General features: G+C 42.8%; 1 protein-coding gene across 4 annotated transcripts in view; it reads left to right on the forward strand.

Moving 5' to 3' along the window:
* Positions 1-22,605, forward strand: part of Cog5 (component of oligomeric golgi complex 5) — a 305,629-nt gene that overhangs the window by 265,181 nt on the left and 17,843 nt on the right. For 3 of the 4 annotated variants that reach the window (XM_031357459.1, XM_031357460.1, XM_031357458.1), the window contains exons 20-21: positions 20,765-20,891; positions 21,457-21,536. In XM_031357459.1, the coding sequence (XP_031213319.1) occupies positions 20,765-20,891; positions 21,457-21,536 (207 nt within the window). Of the gene's footprint in view, positions 1-15,088; positions 15,619-20,764; positions 20,892-21,456; positions 21,537-22,605 lie in introns of those variants that run through there. The other variant, XM_031357461.1, reaches the window with a different exon arrangement.

The following is a 22,605-nucleotide window of genomic DNA, read 5'->3' on the forward strand; positions in this document are numbered from 1 at the left end:
TACTCTTTCTCTGAGATGAATGCTTTTCCAAGTTATCACAGCTAATGAACCAAATTCTTACCCTCATCCAATGTCTGTGCCACCATTGTTCATTGAAACAGTTGGCGAATGACTTTATGGATAGACCAACTTAATACCTATACCATTTCTTAAATGAATGTATCCTGTTCTCTGTGGGCTGAGAATGAAGTCACTCTCTCAAGTCAAATAGCTTTGACCATAGCAGTAAGTCTGTATCCAAAAATCGAGCCTACAATTCATTTCGTGGTGCAGCAGAACTATCAACTCTCAGCTTAGCTACAATGGAGGTAAAATCCTTTGGTGATGTGAGGGTCATTGAAATACAGCCTTATTACAATGAAACCCAATGTCTAAAAATTGTTCTTATTTTGGTCTTGTACCACAGTAAGAGCCAAGATTTTTTTTTTTTTTTTTGAGACAGGGTTTCTCTGTGTAGCCCTGGCTGTCCTGGAACTCACTCTGTAGACCAAGCTGGCCTCGAACTCAGAAATCCACCTGCCTCTGCCTCCCAAGTGCTGGGATCAAAGGCGTGCGCCACCACGCCCAGCTAACAGCCAAGATTTTAAACTCTACTAAATATAAAACAAACAAAAAGACTTTATATATTCATGCTCCACGAGTGCCTGGCTTGGTTTGAGGATAAGTTTTATGTAAGACTGATTAACCACTTAAGATGGGAAATATTCAATTTTCACATGAGAAAAAGAATGTCAAAAGAACAGTCAGGCATGGGTAACTTCTTATACCTATTTACAGAATCAAAAATTACTGTTGACCAATGCATATATTTTAAAAATCATACTTTTTTCTGTAAATTAATTTATTCTCTTTACATCCAGATTACAGCCTTCCTTCTCCCAGTACTCCCCTCATTACAGCCCCTCTTCCTGCCCCTCCCCACTTTGGAGAGCTCTCCTCCCTGGTACCCACACACCCTGGCACATCCTCTCCCATTGAGAGCAGACAAAGCAGTGCAGTAGGGAATAGGATCCACAGGCAGGCAACAGAGCCAGGGACAGCCCCCACCCCACCCCACCCTCCAGCTCTCGATAGAGTAGTAGTCAATCTAGATCTGTTTCAGACTTTTGACCATGATAGATGGTAAGAGGGTTTGGGGGTTTCTTAATTCTGTTTTGTTTGTTTATTTTTTCTGGTAGGGTTTCACTATATGATGACCCAGGATTGAACTTGAAATCCTCCTGCCTCAACCTCCTGAGTTCTAGGATTATAGAAATGTACCACAGTGCTTGCCTGAGATTTATTATTATTATTCTTGTAATTTAGAGCTTGATCTGGCACTATATGCCTGTCACCCCAGTTCTCACTCAGGAGAGCTCAAGGGCAGGCAGCTTGCACTACAGAGACCCTATCAGAAAAACAGCAGCTAAGTATAATTGGAGAGCAAGCACTAGACCGGCTTATATATACAACACCTCGAGTTTAATTCAGTCTTACCAATCCTGCCATATACTTGCATGCAAACCTAGGAGCTCAAGCTTCTGTTATACATGTACATGCAGAACCACATGTACACTTCATGAAACAAGAGTGACCCTCATTTTCTGTAGTATTCTCTGACATGTCTACTTGGTTATTTTAGCCTACAGTGGTTTTAGGATCCAATGATGTTTGGATTGCAAAGCTTCCCATTTCCTCACAGGGCCCTGACTCCTGAGCTGCAGTTCTGCTGAGTGGGCACAGTGTTTTCTTCTGCTCTCCAAACCCTGAAATGAAAGCATGCGCCCTTTCTTCTGGGCGCTCCTTGCTGCCTCAGGCCTATAAACAGGATTGCATCCTGCCTACAGAGCATCCCACATACTTGAATTAAATGAAAAAAATGCGACAGAGAATGATTAGTACCAAAATATTCCTACTGATATGTCATTCTGCAGAAACCTACTGAACTGATTCTGGCTTGTAGTTATTTGATCAGACTGAGGTAATGGTATTAAGCTAGATTAACAAGTAAAATAAAACGGTAGTATATTTAGGATGTTCAAATCCAGGCCTGGTATGTAAAGAATGTGTTTGAGGCTTGAGGAGAGAGGAGCTGTGAATAGGTGGCTCTGCTTCTGCCAGTGCTGTCATTAAGAAAAGACAGGTTCTGACAACTTCTCTGAGCTGTCCCAGGGAGAGGAGGCACTTTGCAAAGCTTTCCTGTGGGATAATGCGAAGATAGAAAGCCAGCTCTGAGGGCCTGTTTCCTAGGCTTCACAGGGAACATGTTCTTTATCCAGGAGAGTATACTAAACCCCAGAAGAAATCTCTTCTAAGTCACCTAATCATAGGCCCCTGTTTTACTAACTCACAAAACTTATTAATCACATATTATTTTCTTTTCCAAGACAAGTGTAGAACAGCTGTAGCAGAAGGACCCTTTCTTTTCCTTTCCTTCCCTTTTTGGTTGGTTGATTCGTTGATGTTTGTTTGTTTTGGTCTGGATTTTCTCTGTTGTAGCCCTGGCTGTTCTGCAATTAGCTTTGTAAACCAGGCTGGCCTCAAATTCAGAGATCTGCCTGCCTGTACCTCCTCGGATTAAAGGTGTGCACAACCACTGCCCAGCCCTAGGACCCATGATTATTAAACTGCATCCTTTCCATAATTGCTTAGCCCTCTAACAAGAGCTAGCCATCAGCCAGTAGCCCCGTGCATGCTGGATCTTGGCTGTCATTTACAGGTCATTCAAAGTTACTCTTCCACCATGTCCAGGTGAATAATGGGCAATATTGGATTGGCTCTTAAAATTTTATAAAAACAAAACCAAAATGTTCCTAATGTAACACTAAATTAAAAAACCAAAAAATAAATAAAAACAGGCTACCAAGGAGGTGGTTGCCGTGGCCCGCTATACCATAGACACTGCTCCATGTTTGTATGGAGAAGGAAAGCAGGACAAACTAACCAGTAAAGTCTTGTCCTTTACATCAGCAGTGGTTTTGACTTTTCAAATTTCCTACTTCAGCTTTACGTGTTAGTGAGAAAAGCCAATCATTTTATTGTTAATTTCCTCATATTGCTTTTCCATCTAGAAATAGTCGAAGAGCTAAAGAATAATATAACTTCCCTGAAAATGTTTCCGTTGCGAGGGGGGAGGACAGTGCCAGCCAGATCTTTCTCCAGTTAAGATCTCAGCTACAGGGCTCCTCCTCCCCCAGGCCCCAAAGCCCTAGCTAGCTCTCCCTTTCCACAGCATGCTGCCATGTGCCTCTGGGCACTCTCTCTGATGGTAACTTCAGTGGACTAGGTAATTAAGCTAGCAAGCTTCTTGCATACATTTACATTTTGCTGTCTCCATTAGAGTCCCTCAGGCAGCAAAAACCTTTTCATAGTTGAACAGAATGCTGCCTCAGAAAAATGCTGACATTCCTGATCTGCCCCTACAGGCTTTGCATTTCCTCATGTGACACATGTGTCAGAACTGTCAAGACCCTGTCCTTGCCTGCCTTTCTGCAGTATGACATTAACCCCTGAGCACCAAATGCCTGAAGACTCTGACTCTTGACATTGTCAGTGTAGATGCCGGTGTGGATCTATGAGCTGACAGAGAAAGGCCTAAAGACACAGTTTCTAAAATACAGAACCTGCCTTCCAGCAGGCCCCATCACCTTACCCCTGAAGGGACAGTTTCTTTCTAAAGTCTGCAGCCTGCATTGCTGGAACCTTCTTTATCTGAGTTTATTAGATCAGTGAAAACAGTCAGGAAATGAGGCTGTGCTATACTGGAACTTTTAGAAAGAGACAGGGAGGGCGAGAGAGCTATAGGCTCAGTAGGAGGGGAGCAGTAACTATGATAGGATGCTCCTTTTGTTGGTTTTCATTTCAGGGAGATTGATTGACACCACTTTTCTAAGGCCCTGATCTATTGACTGTATAAGTGATGCTATATCTGATCAGGTAAAGAAGGTCATGTCCATACTAATAAAGGGAATAATTCATCAAGAAGATATAACAATTATAATTACATATTGTGCCAAATGTAGGGACTCTGTCATGAATACTGTATGCCAGAAAAATGGAGGATCACATGTTTTTCTGTAGTGTAAGAGTTTATTGAGTAACAGTACACTTACTACTTGCATCAGTTTTGCCAGATAGTCTGCCTACCTTAGCAGTCTAGCTGAGGTGAATGCAGGTTCTTTTATTCCAGTCTTAATTGCTAATATTAACTCATATCTTAATTGCTAAATATTAACTCATATCAGAACACACAGGATATAATAAATATATACATATATATGTATATATATATGTTTTGCAGAACATATACAAGGTAAAGAGGCTATACAGTAGTACTACAGGAGCTTTTCAGAAATGGGTGGATTGAAATGTATATAGATAAGATGCATAGTTTATAGATGAGATGAATATATTGATAAGATAACAAATCCAAAGCAGCCTCAGGAATCTGTTGCTGAAAGGATCAAGTTGTGAAAACAATCAGAGTAGAGACTGAAGATGTAGCCAGCAGCAGAGTTTGTCACAAGAGCAGAACCCAGTCTGCAGGAGGGGCAGGGGCTACGTCCAGAGGGACATGCAGATGGATGAGTGGATAGCAGTCAGTGGGCCATGTCAACAAACAGTGGAGGACTGAGCTGAGGGATTGGGTCTTCTCCACCTGAGTCTTGATACATACTCCAGGTAACAAATGACAGGTCGGTGCAGGCTCCTGCCATGACCAGGCTAGGTCTATTCCATTTTATGGGGTTCAAGTAAAGGAGTTATACCCTCTCTTGCTCTGGCGTGTCCGATCCATTCCTGGGCCTGATTTTACTAATACAATTTTAATGCACTCTTGTGTCCCCACTATCTCAGTTCACCCCCATACCTTTCTAAGTTAGCACCATTTCTCCTGCTAGGAATAAGTCATCTTCTGTCTGTGCTGTGGGTGGTGCTGGACAGATGGTGGTGTTGGTGAGTCCACCTGCTGCATGTAATTATCTTCCATTCTCAAAATGGGAGTCAAATCTGTTTGTAAAATGGAGTCTGTCAGGGCAAGGTCCATCCTGACAAACCACTACTTTACACAAAATAAAGTGACTTAGCATAGAATATAGCTTGATCTCAACATGCTCTCAGTTTCATAAAAACAAAAATTAATGGCCATAAACAGTCAGATGGGGGCTGGAGAGATGGCTCAGTGATTAAGAACACTGACTGCTCTGCCAGAGGTCCTGAGTTCAATTCCTAGCAACCACATGGTGGCTCACAATCATATGTAATGGGATACAATGCACTCTTGTAGTGTGTGACTGATGACAGCTGCAATGTACTCATATAAATAAAAAATAAATAAATCTTTAAAAGGTCAGATGGGTCCTGATGCAGTGATAATGAATGACTCAAGACCCTAATTTTTCATAAGTCATTTAAACTGAAGACCAACAAGAACAACTACAAAACTTCAGACTTAAGCTATACTACAGGTCGAATGGACATAGCAGGCATTTGCAGAATAGCCCATCTAACAGATTCAAATTATATGATCTGCTAAGATAGAAACCTCTTAAAACAGTCCAGAAAACAAGTCTTGACAAATATGAAAGAATTAAAACAATGTACCATGTCTTATCAAATTATAGTTACTATAACAAGAAACCAATAGCAATAGTAACTATAGAAACTATACAGATGTGAAAACTGAGAATATACTCTTTTAAAATTTTTATTATTACTACTGTGTGTGCTTAGGTTTATGAAATTTGACAAACATATGGAAATCAGAGGGTAATTTATAGAGTCTGTTTTCTCATTCCACCTTAACCTGGGTTCTACGGCTTGTATCCAGGTCTCCAGGCTTGAAGGGAAGTACCTTTACCCATTGAACCATCTCACTGTGTGTGTGTGTGTGTGTGTTTGTGTGTGTGTGTGTGTGTGTGTGTATTTGTGTGCATGTGTACATGCATGCATAAACTCAGCCATACACACTATATAACATTTATGTTTGTATTTTAGTTGTGGTCACGTGTATGCCATAGTATGCTTGTTAAGATTAGAAGAGCACTTGTGGGGGTTGTTGCTCACCCACCCCGTATGGATTTCAGGAATTAAAGTGAGCCATCTTGCCAGTTCCCTCTCAGTACATGCTTGAATGACCAACAGGATAGCTGAAGACATAGGAAGTGCATTTAAATTTACTAGAATCAAGTGGAAATGAAAGCACAATTCATCAGAACTTTCTCAGCTCTGATGAGAAGTCTATAGCCCTAGTGCTTATAGCAAAAATCAGAAAGATCTCAAATAAGCCAACAGGATACTTCAAAGCGTTAGAAAAACAAGAGCCAGCCAAAGCCCAAAGCAGCATTCTAGATGAGAGCAGGACTTAAGGAAACTGGCACTAAGAGTAACATATGAACCAATCAGACAGAGGTGGTTCTTTGTTTTTTCTTTTTTTTTTATTAGATATTTTCTTTATTTACATTTCAAATGTTCTCTGCTTTCCTGGTTTCCCCTCCAAAATATCCCCCTATTCCCTCACCACTTCCCCTGCTCACCAACACACCCTCTCCTGCTTCCTGGCCCTGGTATTCCCCTACACTGGGGCATAGAGTCTTCACAGGACCAAGGTCCTCTCCTCCCATTGATGACCAATTAGGCCATCCTCTGCTATGTATATAGCTGGAGCCATGAGTCCCACTATCTGTACTCTTTAGATGGTGGTTTAGTCCCTGGGAGTTCTGAGGGTACTAGTTAGTTCATATTGTTATTCCTCCTATGGGGCTGCAAACCCCTTCAGCTCCTTAGGTCCTTTCTCTAGCTCCTGCATTGGGAACCTGTGCTCAGTCCAGTGGATGGCTGTGAGCCTCTACATCTGTAATTAGTCGGGCACTGGCAGAGCCTCTCAGGAGACAGCTATATCAGGCTCCTGTCAGCAAGCACTTGTTAGCATCCACAATAGTGTCTGGATTTGGTGATTGTATATGGGATGGATCCCCAGGTGGGAGCGGTCTCTGGATGGTCATTCCTTCAGTCTCTGCTCCACACTTTTTCTCTGCAACTCCTTCCATGCATATTTTATTCCCCCTTCTAAGAAAGATCGAAGTATCCACACTTTGGTCTTCCTTCTTGAGTTTCATGCAGTTTATGGATTGTATCTTGGGTATTCTGAGCTTCTGAGCTAATATCCATTTATCAGTGAGTACATACCATGTGCATTCTTTTGTGATTGGGTTACCTCACTCAGAATGATATACTCCAGATCCATCCATTTGCCTAAGAAATTAATAAATTCTTTGTTTTTAATAGCTGAGTAGTACTGTGTTGTGTAAATGTACCACATTTTCTGTATCCATTCCTCTGTTGAGGGACATCTGGGTTGTTTCCAGATTCTGGGTATTATAAGGCTGTCATGAACATAGTAGAACATGTGACTTTATTACATGTTGGAGCATCTTCTGGGTTTATGCCCAGGAGTGGTATTGGTAGGTCCTCAGGTAGTAATATGTCCAATTTTCTAAGGAACTGCTAAATTGATTTCCAGATTGATTGTACCAGCTTGCAATCCCAGCAGCAATGAAGGAGTGTTTCTCTTTCTCCACAACCTCGCCAGCATCTGCTGTCACCTGAGTTTTTGATCCTAGCCATTCTGACTGGTATGAGGTGCAATCTCAGGGTTGTTTTGATTTGCATTTCCTTGATGACTAAGGATGTTGAACATTTCTTTGGGTGCTTCTCAGCCATTCGGTATTCCTCAGTTGAGAATTTGTTGTTTAGCTCTGTACCCCATTTTTTAATAGGGTTATTTGGTTTTCTAGAGTCTAATTTCCTGTGTTCTTTGTACAGATTGGATATTAGCCCTCTATCATATGTAGGATTGGTAAAGATCTTTTCCCTATCTGTTGGTTGCCATTTTGTCCTATTGACAGTGTCCTTTGCCTTACAGAAGCTTTGCAATTTTATGAGGTCCCGTTTGTCAATTCTTGCCCTTGGAGCATAAGCTATTGGTGTTCTGTTGAGGAAAATTTCCCCTGTGCCCATGTGCTTGAGGCTCTTCCCTGTGGGGCCTGGGTGTGGCCCTGGTGGCTCGCTGCTGCGGCCTGGGTCTCTCCCTCTCTCTGCAGCTGAGGCCTGTGGTTTGAGCGGTGGATTAGTTAAAAAGGAGGCAATGAATAAGTAAGATATTTTATTATAGGAAAGAGAAAATAGGCCAGTCATGAAGAGAGAAATAAAAGAGAGGAAGGAGAGGGGAAAAGAAGGAGAAAGAGAAAGGAAAGAAAGGAAGCAAGAGAACAAGAAGGCAAGAGAAAGAACAAAGAGCAAGAGAGAGAGGATGAAGTCAAGAGAGCAAGAGAGGAAGAAAGGAAGCAAGAGGGGAGACAAAGAGCAAGAGAAGGAACAAGAAGTAAGAAAGAGCAGGAGAGGGAAGAGTGGGCTAAACGCTCCTTATATTGTATGGAGTGCGGCTATCTGTCTTTGGCATGAGGCGTGTCTGGCTGTGTCAGATGACTGGGGGTAGGGTCCAGCTAGAATGCTGGGAGCTTGGGGCATTATTTGCCTGGTGGAGCACACATCTCCTGCAGGGGCAGCTGTGACTGGTTGTGACTGAAAACAGGAGCCAAAGACTCAGGAGTTTTAACCAAACTCCTTCCGCCCCCTGCAGGCAAAAACTGCCCACTAGGGCTTCAGGGCTCAAGGCCAGTTACTCCACTGAGCCTAAGTTGCCTGAACAGACCACTGCCCTACACTTCCCTACTTTCTTTTCTATTAGTTTCAGTGTCTCTGGTTTTATGTGGAGGTCCTTGATCCACTTGGACTTTATCTTTGTATGAGGAGATGAGAATAGATCGATTTGCATTCTTCTACATGCTGACTACCAGTTGAGCCAGCACCATTTGTTGAAACTGCTGTCTTTTTTCCACTGGATGGTTCTAGCTCCTTTTTCACAGATCAAGTGACCATAGGTGTGTGGGTTCATTTCTGGGCCTTCAGTTCTATTCCATTGATCTACCTGCTTGTCACTGTACCAATACCATACAGTTTTTATCACAATTGCTCTGTAGTACAGCTTGAGATCAGGGATGGTGAGTGATTCCCCCAGAAGTTCTTTTATTGTTGAGAATAGTTTTCACTATCCTAGGTTTTTTGTTATTCCAGATGAATTTGCAAATTGCTCTTTCTAACTCTATGAAGAATTGAGTTGGAATTTTGATGGGGATTGCATTGAATCTGTAGATTGCTTTCAGCAAGATGGCCATTTTTACTATATTAATCCTGCCAATCCATAAGCATGGGAGATCTATCTTCTGTGATCGTCTTTGATTTTTTTCTTCTATAATTTTGTTGATATTTACTGGCCTTTTAATTGGAAGTATTCACTCTATACCTATTATCCTTAGATTTGGTCTTCTCATTGCGTCCTGGATTTCCTGGATGTTTTGGGTTAGGAGCTTTTTGCTTTTTGCATTTTCTTTGACTCCTGTGTCAATGTTTTCTATGGTATCTTCTGCCCCTGTGATTCTCTCTTCTATCTCTTGTATTCTGTTGATTCTATGGCTCCTGACTTCTTTCCAAGGTTTTCTATCTCCAGAATTGTCTCTGTGTTTTGTTCAATTTTTTTACCTATATGATTATATTTTCCTGGAATTCTTTAAGGGATTTTTGTGTTTCCTCTTTAAAGGCTATTTACCTATTTACCTGTGATCTCCTGTAATTTTTTAAGCGAGTTGTTTATGTCTTTCTTTTTCTTTGTTCTTTTGTTTGTTTGTTTTTGGTTTTGTTTTTGTTTTCTGAGTCAGGGTTTCTCTGTGTAGCCCTGGCTGTCCTGGAACTCACTCTGTAGATCTGGCTGACCTTGAACTCAGAAATCCTCCTGCCTCTGCCTCCCAAGTGCTGGGATTAAAGGCGTGCGCCACCACCGCCCAGCCTATTTATGTCTTTCCTAAAATCCTCTATCAGCATCTGAGATGTGATTTTAAATCTGAATCTTGCTTTTCTGTTGTGTTGGGGTATCCAGGACTTGCTGTGGTGGGAGTACTGGGTTCTGATGATGCCAAGTAGTCTTGGTTTCTGTTGGTAAGATTCTTGCATTTGCCTTTCTCCATCTGATAATCTCTGGTATTGGATGTTCTTGCTGTTTCTGGCTGGAACTTGTTCCTCCTGTGTGTCTGTAAGCCTGTGTCATCACTCCTGGGGAGACCAGCTCTCTCCTGGCAAGACCAGTGCACAGAGGGCAGCAGGACAGCCCCCACCTCCTGGGTTCAGATGGAGGCAGGAAAGACCTTGTCCCAGCTGCTCTGCTGCTTCTGTGGCCTGTGCGCTCCTGGCTAGTCCCGCCTTAGACAGTTACTGGAGAGAAAATTGTGATGTCATCTGAGTCCAGGGGTCAAAGCACTCCCTGGAGACAAGCTCTCCCCTGGCCAGAGTTGGTTCTTTGAGCAGTAACCAGATAAAGAAAGGACCCAAGGGTCATAAAACTGAATATGAAAAAGAAGTTTATTCTACACTCGAGCGAGGTGCACAGAGTCATCAGGAACACTCTGAGAACTGGCTTCACAAAGACTAGAGAGTGTAGACATGGATGAATTCCCAGAGATGGGGCCTGCTAAAACTAAACCAAGTAAACATAACTCAAACGGACACACAGAGCAGTCAGTGAAGTAAAGAACAAAAAGTCTTCCAGCAAAGGGCCCAGGACCAGATGATGTCACTGCCGGTCCTAAAATCCCTCTACTGGTCAGGGTGGCGACTACCAAACCCACGCCACGGAATAAGCAGCGTTATCCTGAAACCCAAACTAGGTAAAGACAGAATGTGAGAACTGTAGTCAGACTCCTTGATAAATACAAAATCTGCGTGTGTATGCACATAGGTGTGGTTGTCTGTGCTTACAGGCATGCGTTTAGGCCAGAGAATACCCTCGGGTGCCATTCTTCAGATGCCTGTCATCCTCAATGTTTTTGTTTTGAAGTAGCATCTCTCATGGGCTGGAGCTTGCTGCTTAGGCTGGTTGTCTAGCAAGCCCTCGAGAGCTGCACACTCTGCTCCTCAGTGCTAGGACTGCAAGCACAGGCCCCGTGCCCAGGAATTTCACACAGTTCTGGAGGGAGAACTTAGGTCTTCATGCTTGCAGAAGACCTTACAGATTGCACTATTTCCCCAGGCCATACATGCAGAAGGTCGTTTTAAATTTGTTTTAATTAATTTATGTGTCCACGTGTATATCAGAGTTTATGTGCACCGTGTATGTGCAAAAGCCTTTGGAGTCCAGCAGAGGGCATGGGATCCCTGGAGCCAAAATAACAGGTGATTGTGAGCCGCAGAGCAGGTGCAGTCCTTCCAAAAATAAATCGTAAGCAGCTTTATCACTGAGCCATGTCTCCATCCCCTAACATGCTTAATAATTCAGACATTAAAAAAAATGATAATGGGGCTGGAGAAGTAACTCAGCAGTCAAAAGAACTTGTTCTTGAAGACCTGTGTTCTATTCCCAGCACCTACTTGGCAGCTCACACATATCTGTAACTCTACTTCCAATAGATCCCACACCCTTTTCTGCCCTCTGTTACACCAGGCATGCATGTGGTGCTCAGACATACATGCAGGCAAAACACTCATTTACATAAAATAAAAACCTTATGACCTTTTGGTTTCAACCAAGGATGAAAATCAATAAATGTAATACAATTCAGAGATAAACTTCTGTATATAAACTGCATGATCAACTCAAATGTGAGTTTGAGTTGAGGCCCTTGACAAAGTGTAGAATCCCGTAATGAAGAAAGCAAGAATAGAGGGGACATGTCTCAGAATAATAAAGGCTACACATGCTAGGTCTTTAGTCAGCATTATACTAAATGGGAAAACTGAAAGCAATCTCTGTGAAGTCAGTAGTCAGCCAGCGTGCCCATTCTCTCCTCCTATTCAGTATAGTACTCAGTCTCAAGAAGGGACACAAAGAATAAAGGAAAAATGGAAAATATCCCTATTTTTAGATGACATGACCCTATATTTAAAAGATTCTAGAGATTTGGTTAGAAAACCATGAAACCTAATACACACTTCAGCAAAACAGCAGCATACAAAACCAGCAAACAAAAATGTCGGCTTTTTTCTATATATAATAACAAACTTTCTAAGAAAGAATATGGGAAATCCCATTTGCCATAAAGCAGATCAATAAAAGACCTGGAAATTAACCCACCCAAATTTGTAATGACCTCTGCAGCAAAAGCGCTAAGGTACTGAGGACACTGACGGCATTGGAGGGAAAGCACCATTTGCTGACTGATGTGTAGAATTCATGTTGTGAAGACAAACAGACTACCAAGTGGTTGCTATAGTCAATGTGATCCTAATCAAGATCCTGGTAATGTTCTTCACAGAACTATTAAAATTAACATAGAAGCATAAAAATTCTATATACCCAAAGCAGAAAGAGTAATCCTGGAACCTGCATGTCAGACTGTGTAATGAGTTATAGCAACAGAGCTATATGGTACTAGACAAATCAGTTACATTTCCTGCCACCTAGTCTTTGACATATGTATCTGAGATGTGTTAGAGAAAAAGACAGCATCTTAGCACAGGGAAAGGGGGGTTTCTATCTGTGGAGAGAAACTACGTCCCTAACTTTTACCCTACACAAAAATCAACTTAAACTGGATCAAAGATGTCAATATGAGAAGTTTGAAATACTGGTGAAAACACATTGAAAGAAGCGGGAGAAACAGAGCAGCACAGGGAGTCTCAGAAGTTGAGAAAGAGGTTCTGAAAAGGACCTCAGTGGCACAGTTGACAAGAGGTTCAATAAAGCTGCAGAGGTCCTTACAGCTTTGGGTGGGTTAGTTTCCAGGTCTTTTTTTTTTTTGAACCTCAAAAGTTGACAAGGGGTTCTACATGAAATTAGAAAGCTTAAGCTGAGCATGGTTGCACATGGGAGGCATAAGCAGGGGGATCTCTGAGTTTGAGCATAGCCAGGGCCACACAGAGAAGCCCTGTCTCAAAAGGAAAAAAACTGAAGGAAAAGAAAAGAAGGAAAGGTAAAAGAAAAACTTAAAGAAAGAAGGGAGAGAGGGAGGGAAGGAGAGGCGGGGGGTTGGGGGGAGGAGTGTAAGGTGGCTCCGTACAGGCCCTGGCCAAGCCTGACAACCCAAGTTGAGTGCCTGTGATCTACATGGTGGGTTGTCAGGTCAGTGGCCAGTGCCGTTGCCCTCTAATGGCTACTGGCATGTGCATGTGTGCATACACACACTAAATAAAACAAAGAAGGGTCTTGATCAGCTATACTCTGGACAGTGAACTGATATCTGGGATATATAAAGAAGAGCAAAAATAAACACCAGCAAAATTGTCCAATCAGTCAGTGGCTTAATCAGCTGAACAGACTAGTCTCAAAGGAATTAGTATAAATTCCCAGTTAGTATTTGAAAAGGTGTTCAACACCCTCAGCCATTAAAGAAAGGTATATTAATACTTTTCTGAAATTCCATCTCATCCAAGGAAGAATGACTGTCATCAGGATAACAAATGCTGGCCAAGATGTGCTAAAAGAGAAACCCTTATTCACTACTGAACGTTAGCTGGTGCAGCCACCGTAGAAGCCAATGTGGAAGCTCCTAAACAAACAAAACAAAGCAAAGCCTTAAACTGTAGCTACTCCGTGATGCAGCTAGCTCGCTCCTGGGTGTGCACCAGGGCAGTTACCACAGTCATGCTTTCATGCTCCTGTGCTACAACAGTCACAAGAGCTGTTTGTTTTTTACTCTGATTGGTCCAGAAACATTAGAATATTTGTCTGTATTATCTAGGAAGATACCAGAAATCTGAGATTTTAAGAGATTGGTGGCAAATTCCTGCCACTGAAAGACTTCATGTTGCTAGCTTCTGCTTCCCAACAACTCCAATACAGCTCCCAGGAGAGCAAAAGAGCTTCCCTTCAGAACTTCTCTCTTGCATGGTCTGTGGTGAGAGTCAATAAATTCCAAACAGGAGTCCTTCTAACCTTCTTTGAAACTTTGTGTACCCCAGGTCCTTAGCCTTCTGCATCACTCTCTTCTGCAGCCTTCATGACCCCTAAAATGTCTTGTAGAGAGCCTTACTTCCTGCAGGCTTCAGACAGTCTGTCCTGTGTGGGAAGATGGCGTGCGGTCCCACAGTGGGCTCACCTTTCCTCTCTCTGACTTTGGTTTCTGTGGGAGTTTCTAAGCTCGGGGCCTTGGACTCAGTGTCCTTGCTGCCTTCTTGGGCTTCTCTCAGAATTGGGGAGGGGTAGGTTTGGTGGCAGGTAGCACTGGTACTCAATGTGGGGTCAGGAGCAGCAGGACCTCTGTTGTCCTGCATTTCATGCTTAGCCTTAACCACCAGGTTGAAAACTGACAGCTGTGCAGCCATGACTCATTTAAATGTGACTTTCCCAAACTAGAAATAGACAATTTTTTTCTAAGGGATCTAATACTTGACTAATTAACTCTACCTTCTGGCTAGAATATGTAACCTTGGAAGTGCTACTATATTTAGAATAATCTCTAAGAATGACAGTGTAGAATTTCTGCTTTTCATAGCACCTTAATTAATTTTCTTTTGTTTTGGAAAGTACTTCAGGCTTCAGGTGGTGGCTTTTTTTTTTTTTTTTTTTTTTTTTTTTTTTTTTTTTTTTTTTTTTTTTTTTCTACTTGCTGGTGCTTCAGATCCCATCTGGAGTCAAGGACAGGGAGGGCTCAGGCTGTGTTCCCTGACAGGAGGTGACATGTGAGTGACACCCAGTGCAGCTGCAGGGAGGGCTCCTTAGGCTCCTCTGTTAGTGACCAGTGCAGAGACTGGTCTTGTCAGAAAGACAGCTTTAGTGGCTTAGAGCTCCACAGGGATAGATGACTGACTGACTGACCAGCCAGTGTTTACTAGGCCTGCTTTATGAGCATCTCACCCTCTGTGTCTGTGTGCCAGGCCGCCTAGACACAGCTCGTTCCATACATGTGTGCCTGGATGCTTCCTCCCTGCCTCCCTCCATCTCTCTTAATTTTCCTTGCTTGCTTGCTTTCCTTGTATCTTTTGAAGTTTGCATTGAGAATATCCTAAAGGGTAATTGCGACAAACACATATAAACCATTAAATTAACTTCCTTCCTAAATTTTAGATTTGGCTTTAAATGTCCTGAAGCTGAAGATAAAACAAAATCATCTGTCTAGTTCTCCAGATGAGAAGAAAACGAGGCAACTGTGTAGACTGAAGAGGAAGGCTGTTCGTAGCTCCTCACCCTGCCTGCTTCCTGACGGCCTGAGACCCTCCTGGGTTTTCTTCCTGACTAACATGAGGCTGCTTCCCCTACAGTTTCCTGACACATTTTTTCTTTCCTCTGTCCTCTTCTATTTCACACACCCTGATGTCCTCCATCCATGTCTGTTTCACTCCGATGTCCTCTTTCTTCTCTCCTTCTGCTTCTATTTCACACACCCTGATGCCCTCCATCCGCATCTATTTCACCCTGATGCCCTTCTTTCTTCCCTCTGTCTTTATCTATTTCACACACCCTGTTCTTTCTTGGGCTTTCCTGATTCGTGCCAGCTTTCTATATTCCTTGTCATTCTGTTTTCTTTTGCTCCTGAAATTTGATATTTTAAACACTCTCTTTAAAGTCACTGATTTCTTATGCTTACTGAGGTTTGCTGGTGACACTTGACAATGTTATGTTTGGCCCATGTGTTCTTCTTCTGTAGGATTTCTTTAAATTCATTTTCAAAGATAGTGAGAGAATCAAGTATAACCAGCTGTAGTCCAGGAACACAGAATCAGATTGCCCCAAATTCCATGTTCTAAAATGGTGTCAATTTCACAAAGTTTTTATAAAATTATAAATCAAAGCAATGGTTAATGCATTGTTGGACCGATAAGGGTGGGTTGAAACAGAGCCAGGAACTTTGTTATAGTCCTCAGAGATTATCTGCTGTCATCTTGACCTTCTGTTGATGCAAAGGATTGATCTGATTGTCAGGAGGACATTGGGTCACACGTGGAGGTAGGCAAGAGGTGGCTGTTTAGAGGCTGAAGGGAGCCCAAAACTGTCTACCAGCTTCGTCATCTTAGCTCTCCACAGTCACAACCATATCAACCAGGTCCTCAGCCTTGTACAGTGTTTAAGAAGTGTTTGACTTTTTTTTTTTTTTAAACCATGGCCAAGCCATCACCTTTTGTGCATGCAAAGACTAAATAGTGCTATGTGTCCCAGTGTGCTACAACAGTCACCAAGAACAGTAACTGTTAAACATCACTGACTCTTCCAGCTGCCATGAACCAGGTCTAAATTGTTTTCAACCTCAGTATCTGAGATACATGTGGCTTGTAAACTTAGGAATAGTGTACCTAATGTCAACATAATAAAAAACACAGTGTGGCCTGAGGATTTAAAAGCAACAGATGAGAGAAGGGGGCATTTTTAATCAACTAGAAATGGCATTTTTACTACATAGATATCACCCATCTACAATTATTTTTATTTCATATGACGGTTTTGTTGATGTTCAGAGTGTTATATTTTGGTCTTCCAGTTTTGGAAGTTTTGGGGAAGGATTAGGAGGCATGGCCTTGTTGAAGGGGGCATGTCAGTAAGGGTGGGCTTTGAAGTTTCAAAAGGCCATGCTATTTTCATTAGCTGTCCCTACTTCATATTGTGTCTCAAGATGTGAGCTCATATCCGCCTTCTTGCTGCTGTGCTTTCTCATTTGGTGGTCACATATCTAACTAACCCTCTGAAACTGAGAGCCCCAAATAAAGCCTTCTATAAGTTGCCTTGGTCATGGTGTCTTATAACAGCACCTAAAAACATAGCTAAGACAGCGTGTGTGTGTGTGTGTGTGTGTGTGTGTGTGTGTGTGTGTGTGTGTGTGTGTACATTTGGGCATATGTGTGTGGACACGAGAGGTTGATGCTGAGTTTCTCGAGTTTTTCTCCACACTATCTTTTGAGACAGTGTATTACCCTGACCCCAGGGTTCACAGATTTAACACCGGTCTCTGCCTTCCAAGAGTTGGGATAATAAGCATGTACCACCAGGCCAGGCATTTACACGTTTTAAGGGATCTGAACTCCGACCATCATGCTTGCATGGCAAGCATTTTACTGAATGAGTTAGCCTCCCAGCCTAGGAAACAGAATTCGTAAATACAAATTACCATGACGGCTGTTACTAGGGACTTGGTTTGGATTCTTTTGTCTTGTTTTGGTTTATAATTTGGATTAAAAGAGCCCAACTTTTTGGTTTATTTCCTGAAAAGAATAAGTGATGTCAGAGTTACTTTAAGGTCTAATCAGAGGTCTAAATCTGTTACAGGACTTTCAGAACCTTTAATCTGTATCTTAACATTTTAAATAGTAGAAACATAGTTATCAAATTGATTGCATCAAGTAAAATTCTTTTCCATTTCCTTAGTAGGAAACTGTTGGCTTTGTTAAGAGTTTGAATTTAAAATAGAGGTATCTCCAAATGGAATGCCTTTTGAAATATTTAACATAAGTCTTTGCCAATTTAAAAATAAAACAGTTTAAAAACCCAAATTATATTTAATAATGAAATGGTCTTTTTTTTATAGAAAAAGTGAGCAAAAACCTTGAATCTGAGGTTAGAGATTCAGTGGTTAAGAATGTTTATAGATCACCCAAAGGACCTAAGTTCAGTTCCTAACACCCACTTTAGATGGCTCATAACGGAATCTGATGTCCTCCTCTGAATCCCACCTAAGCCTGCCTGTATAAATTTCTATAAGCTATAGAAATTTATGTGCTAGGTTTTTCCTTACCTGAGCCCAGCCAGAGGGTCGCCTCTGAGGTTGGAAAAAGCTACTTTTAGGCCAACGGGGCCTTGGAATCAGCAGCAAGCTAGGTGAAGCCACTATCTGTACCCTAGGGTAACATAAAAGTAAGTTTAACCTATGTACTCAATCTTCCTAACACTGCAGCCCTTTACTGTAGTTCCTCAGGTTGTGCTGACTCCCAACCATATGTTGCTGCTTCATAACTGTCATTTTGCTGTTGTTATGATAGTAATGTAAATATCTGATACACAACCCCTGTGAAAGGGTTGTTTGACCCTCCCCACCCCTAAGGGGTTTTGACACACAGGTATCCACTGCTCTACAGATATACTATGACTCACATCTCCCTGCCTAGATGCTGACTGAGATTTTTGGCTAGGCAGATTGCTCTCTGGAGACATAAGCCAAGTTATGAAGTGTAGATCTTTGTGAGCTGACAGTTGAGTTTTACCGGGAGGCTGTCATTGACTGGTGTCTGATGAAGCACCATTGCTATCTGGAGGGCAGCTGCCACTCAGACCCACTACACTGGCAGGTCTGAGCGCTACTTCCTGTTTCTACTTGACTCCAGAGTCCAGCCCCATGGTGCTTTGAGGTAAAGAGTGCACTTGGCCATGAATGCTGGGAAAACTGGATGTCGGCTTCTTGTTCTGTCCTTGGAACTTGTGGGTACAGGCAGTTTTCCATCTGGTGCTGTGCCTGGAACAGGAGGAATGCTGTAGTCTAAGTTAGGGCGGCAGTAACTTTGTAGGGTAGTTCCTATATAGTTCTGTCACCTGATCTGGGTGCGGACCTGTGCTGTTTCTGAGAGCTGAGTTTTCATTGTGAGTAGTTTACTAGTTGTGACTTTGTGACAGTGAAGCCTGAGACCCCTTGCTGATCTCAGAAACGCTCTGTGTGCCTGACATACTGTGAGTGCTTAACTTCAGCCTGAGCTGTTGTGTTGATGGCTGCAGTGCTTTCCTTACTGAAGCAGCAGCTTTGTCAGAGTAGTGAAGACAGCGTCTTCCACACAGAGGAGAGCTCACGGTGATGCCTCCAGGCAAAATGAAAACTGCCCAGCAGCCTTTCCACGATTCATTACACTGAGGACCTGAACTTCTTCAGCATGGAATACTGAAATGACCTTGGCTTTGAACATTTTCAAAGTAATGTAGCTAATTCTCGGTGCGGCCACAGGAAGACTTAGGTTCCTGGCTTTCTGATAACAGACAATAAAAATAAACAGTTTCCCAATAATTAAAAACTCAATAACAGGCCGGGTGGTGGGGGGGCACGCCTTTAATCCCAGCATTTGGGAGGCAGAGTCAGACGGATTTCTGAGTTCAAGGCCAGCCTGGTCTACAGAGTGAGTTCCAGGACAGCCAGGGCTACATAGAAACCCTGTCTCGAAAAAATAAAAAAACAAAACAAAAACTCAATAACAAAACAATGTTATTTGATGAGGCAGTGCCTTAGTTTCCTTTTACTGTGATCAAACACCAGGACAAAAGCAACTTGGAGAGGAAGGACTTGGTTCACATTTCCTATTTATACTCCATCACTGCAAGACAGCTAAGGTGACAGGAGCTTGAAGTAGTCTCACCAGTCCTACAGTCGAGATCAGTGAACAGTGTTTACAAGCTTGTGCAGGCTGCCCTTCCAGGGCCCCTTCTGTGAAGTGCTGCTGCCCACAAATAGGGTGTTCTTCTTCTCAATTAACCCATGAAAATCTTTGAGACAAATGCCCGCAGACTGCCCCAGTCCAGACAGCCCCTTAGGGATGCTCCTTCTCTGGTTATTCTACACTGTATCAAGTTGATAATCAAAGTTAACCATCATAAGCACTTCAGATACGAACATTTTTTCAGGTATGGTAGGTTGTATTTGTAGGATTATTACTATAAGGAAGTTTCCCTAATGTTTTAGATCCAACAAGAACCAAGTGTCTATTGAGCACACTTTCCTGGCTCTTGATATAAATGTTCCTTAGTGAAAGGAAGGAAGGGATCGTACTGTCTCACACAGGCTTGCTGCCTTCACATATTGGCATAGTTAGGATGGCTGAGGAAAGAGACCACATACAGACAGGGCTATGCTCTGTGGCTCATATCAGTTATCTGTCTGATCTGCCAAGAAGTGTGGCTGCTGACTTCTTAGTGAAGCCAAGACTTGGTGACTTCCTCAGGTGAGCCTCTAAAGCCAACATAGACTCACTAGCTTGTATCCATAAGAACTCAGAGCCAAAGACAGCACATCATTCCTATGCAGATCCTGGCACAGAGTGGTCAAGGATCGGTAGTGGAGTAGACCGGCCTTCATACACTCCTATGAAATTGTGGAGTGAGACTTGGAACTAGGAAAGGAGACTTGCATAAGTCGCTGGACTAATCAGCAGAGGAATAACTTTATACCAAAGACATAAGCGCCATTTAGAAAGGCTATATAGAAATGGTTGGGTTCATTCATATTAGATTATAGCCCAAAGAAGAGATTTAGATAAGGTGAAACCTTCAAGGATCAGTCAAGCTAAGAATCTGTTACTTACACCAACATGAATGTTTTGCTTTGTGCTTGTTGATTTCAGCCTGTTAATTAAATTATCCTAGAGGAAATTTTGCTCTCAGTGAAGTAACATCAGACCCACTGTTGCTGTCAGTGAAGTAACATCAGACCCACTGATATGTGCTGAGTGCTAAGGAGCTTAAAAGCAGATCAGGCTTTGGGGCTGAATTTTTTTCTTTTTTTAAATGGGGCTTCAAAAACCTATCTAGGCCTGGAGGTAGTGATGCATGCCTTTAATCTCCACTCTTGGGAGGCAGAGGCAAGTGATCTCTGAGTTCCAACATAGTCTACAGAGCAAGTTCCAGGGCTACACAGAGAAACCATGTCTCAAAAAAAAAAAAAAAAAAAAAAAAAAGAAAAGAAAAAGTGGAATAGGAAGATTATTACAGCAGAATGAGTCCCCTACCAGATCACCTCTTTTAGTGCTGAACCACATGAATAAACTCCGCTTTTCCTTCTAGGCCGCTGCTCTTCCAGACAAGTGAACATGTGGCAGACAGTCCAGCAGTGGGAGACATTATACCATTCAGCATCATCATTCAGTTTCTGTTCACAAGAGCACCTGCTGAGCTGAAATCCCCCTTCCAGGTAATGAGGTGAGGGGTGGCCTCTCAGGCAACTGTGTAAGTGTCCTCTCCGGGTGGGTTGCTGGCTCCCTCCAGCTTTAGTCTCCAATGTCTCTCTGAAAGTGAACAGAGATGGAAGAAAACTCCGGTGCCCGCATGTGTTTTCTTGGCAGGCAGTCTAAAATTTACCTCTTGAGTCTAGAATTAGCCCTTTAAGAAAGTCTCAACTGACTGCAGCGTCCCATGCCTGTAATCTTAGCACTCAAGGAAGCTGAGGCTAGAGGATTGTCATGAGTTCCTTGCTTGCCTGAAGTACAGAGTGAGACCCTGCCTGAAAAATCATCACCATTGGGCTGGGTCTACATAGTGGTACACGCTTTTTGCTTGTTTGGTTTTGTTTACTTATTTGGGGCCTATGTCAGAAGATCTTAAGGGGTTTTGGTAATCAGGTGCATGAAGCCCTGTCCCACCTTCTGTACTTCCTTCAGGTAATGTTAAGATCATTTTACCCTTGGTCATGAGTGCTTTTTGTGTATTTGCCACCATTTGCTGAAGAATGTTTTCTTTTCTGTGTTGTAACCCTACAGAGGGCAGAATGGTCCCATGCGCGCTTCTCCCAGTGGCTGGATGATCACCCATCTGAGAAAGACAGGCTCCTCCTTCTCAGGTAAAGCTGTGTGTTCTAGGGGTGTACAGAGAGGATCCAGGGTAGAGAAGACAGGGGTGGGTGGTAAAGGAGCAGCACCTGTGTGGGTGTATACACGGTTATGTGTCTCCATGTGGCCCCACTTCATTGCATAAGCATTTGCATGCCGGATCCCTCTGCAGTGTAAGGCTGGGCATAGGGACTGTCTAATCTTTCCAGACCTTCACATCCTCCTGTTTCAATATTGTGCCAGTATTGCCGCCATTTGCTGCAGAATGTACTTTCTTCACTGTGTTGCAGCCCTGCGGAGGGCAGAGTAGTCCCATGTACACTTCTCCCTGGCATAGCCCTAAGGAGCAGGAGCTCCAGTTTTAAAGCAGTGTCACTTTCGAGAGGCCTCACTTTGGCTCTGTATCTCAGGTTGTTTTCATGTGCTGCAGTCACTGACATGGTGGCACTTGAACTGAGTGAACTTTAAACAGTGACAGTTCCTGGTAGGAAAGGATAACTCAGAACTACCTGGATACTACACAATCCCTGGGTGTGGCCCATGAATACATTTCGATATGCACTGTGCCCAGGTGCATGCGCACATCTCCAGCCATGAGCATGGTGTGTTAATACTTCCATTAATACTTCCCTCTAAAACCATGTTCATTAAACATCACCAGAGAGCTCCTTCCCTGCCGTTTTGTTCAGCTGACTCCGTGACCCACCTTCCTGAAGCTTCCTTCCCTTGTTCCTGATGGAACCTTTCTGACTGCTTCCCCCTCCACCCCAGCTGCTGACTTGCTTCTTTTTGTCCATTTGTTAAATGTCATTGTCCATATTCTGTTTCTAGTTTTTTTGTACCCAGGTGAGCTAGTGCAGACACATGCCTCTTTTAACACACACACACACACACACACACACAAGTGCAGACACATGCCTCTTTTAGACACACACACACACACACACACACACACACACCCCTCCCAATAGGCTCAGGTATGGAACTCTCTTGCATGGGGCCTTAGGCCAGCAAACTTGCTGTCAGACAACTGCATTCAAATATACCACAGAAATCTCAAATGTTTTCATGTAATCATCC

The sequence above is a fragment of the Mastomys coucha genome, unplaced genomic scaffold, assembly GCF_008632895.1.
Source record: "Mastomys coucha isolate ucsf_1 unplaced genomic scaffold, UCSF_Mcou_1 pScaffold6, whole genome shotgun sequence".
Taxonomy (NCBI): Eukaryota; Metazoa; Chordata; class Mammalia; order Rodentia; family Muridae; genus Mastomys; species Mastomys coucha.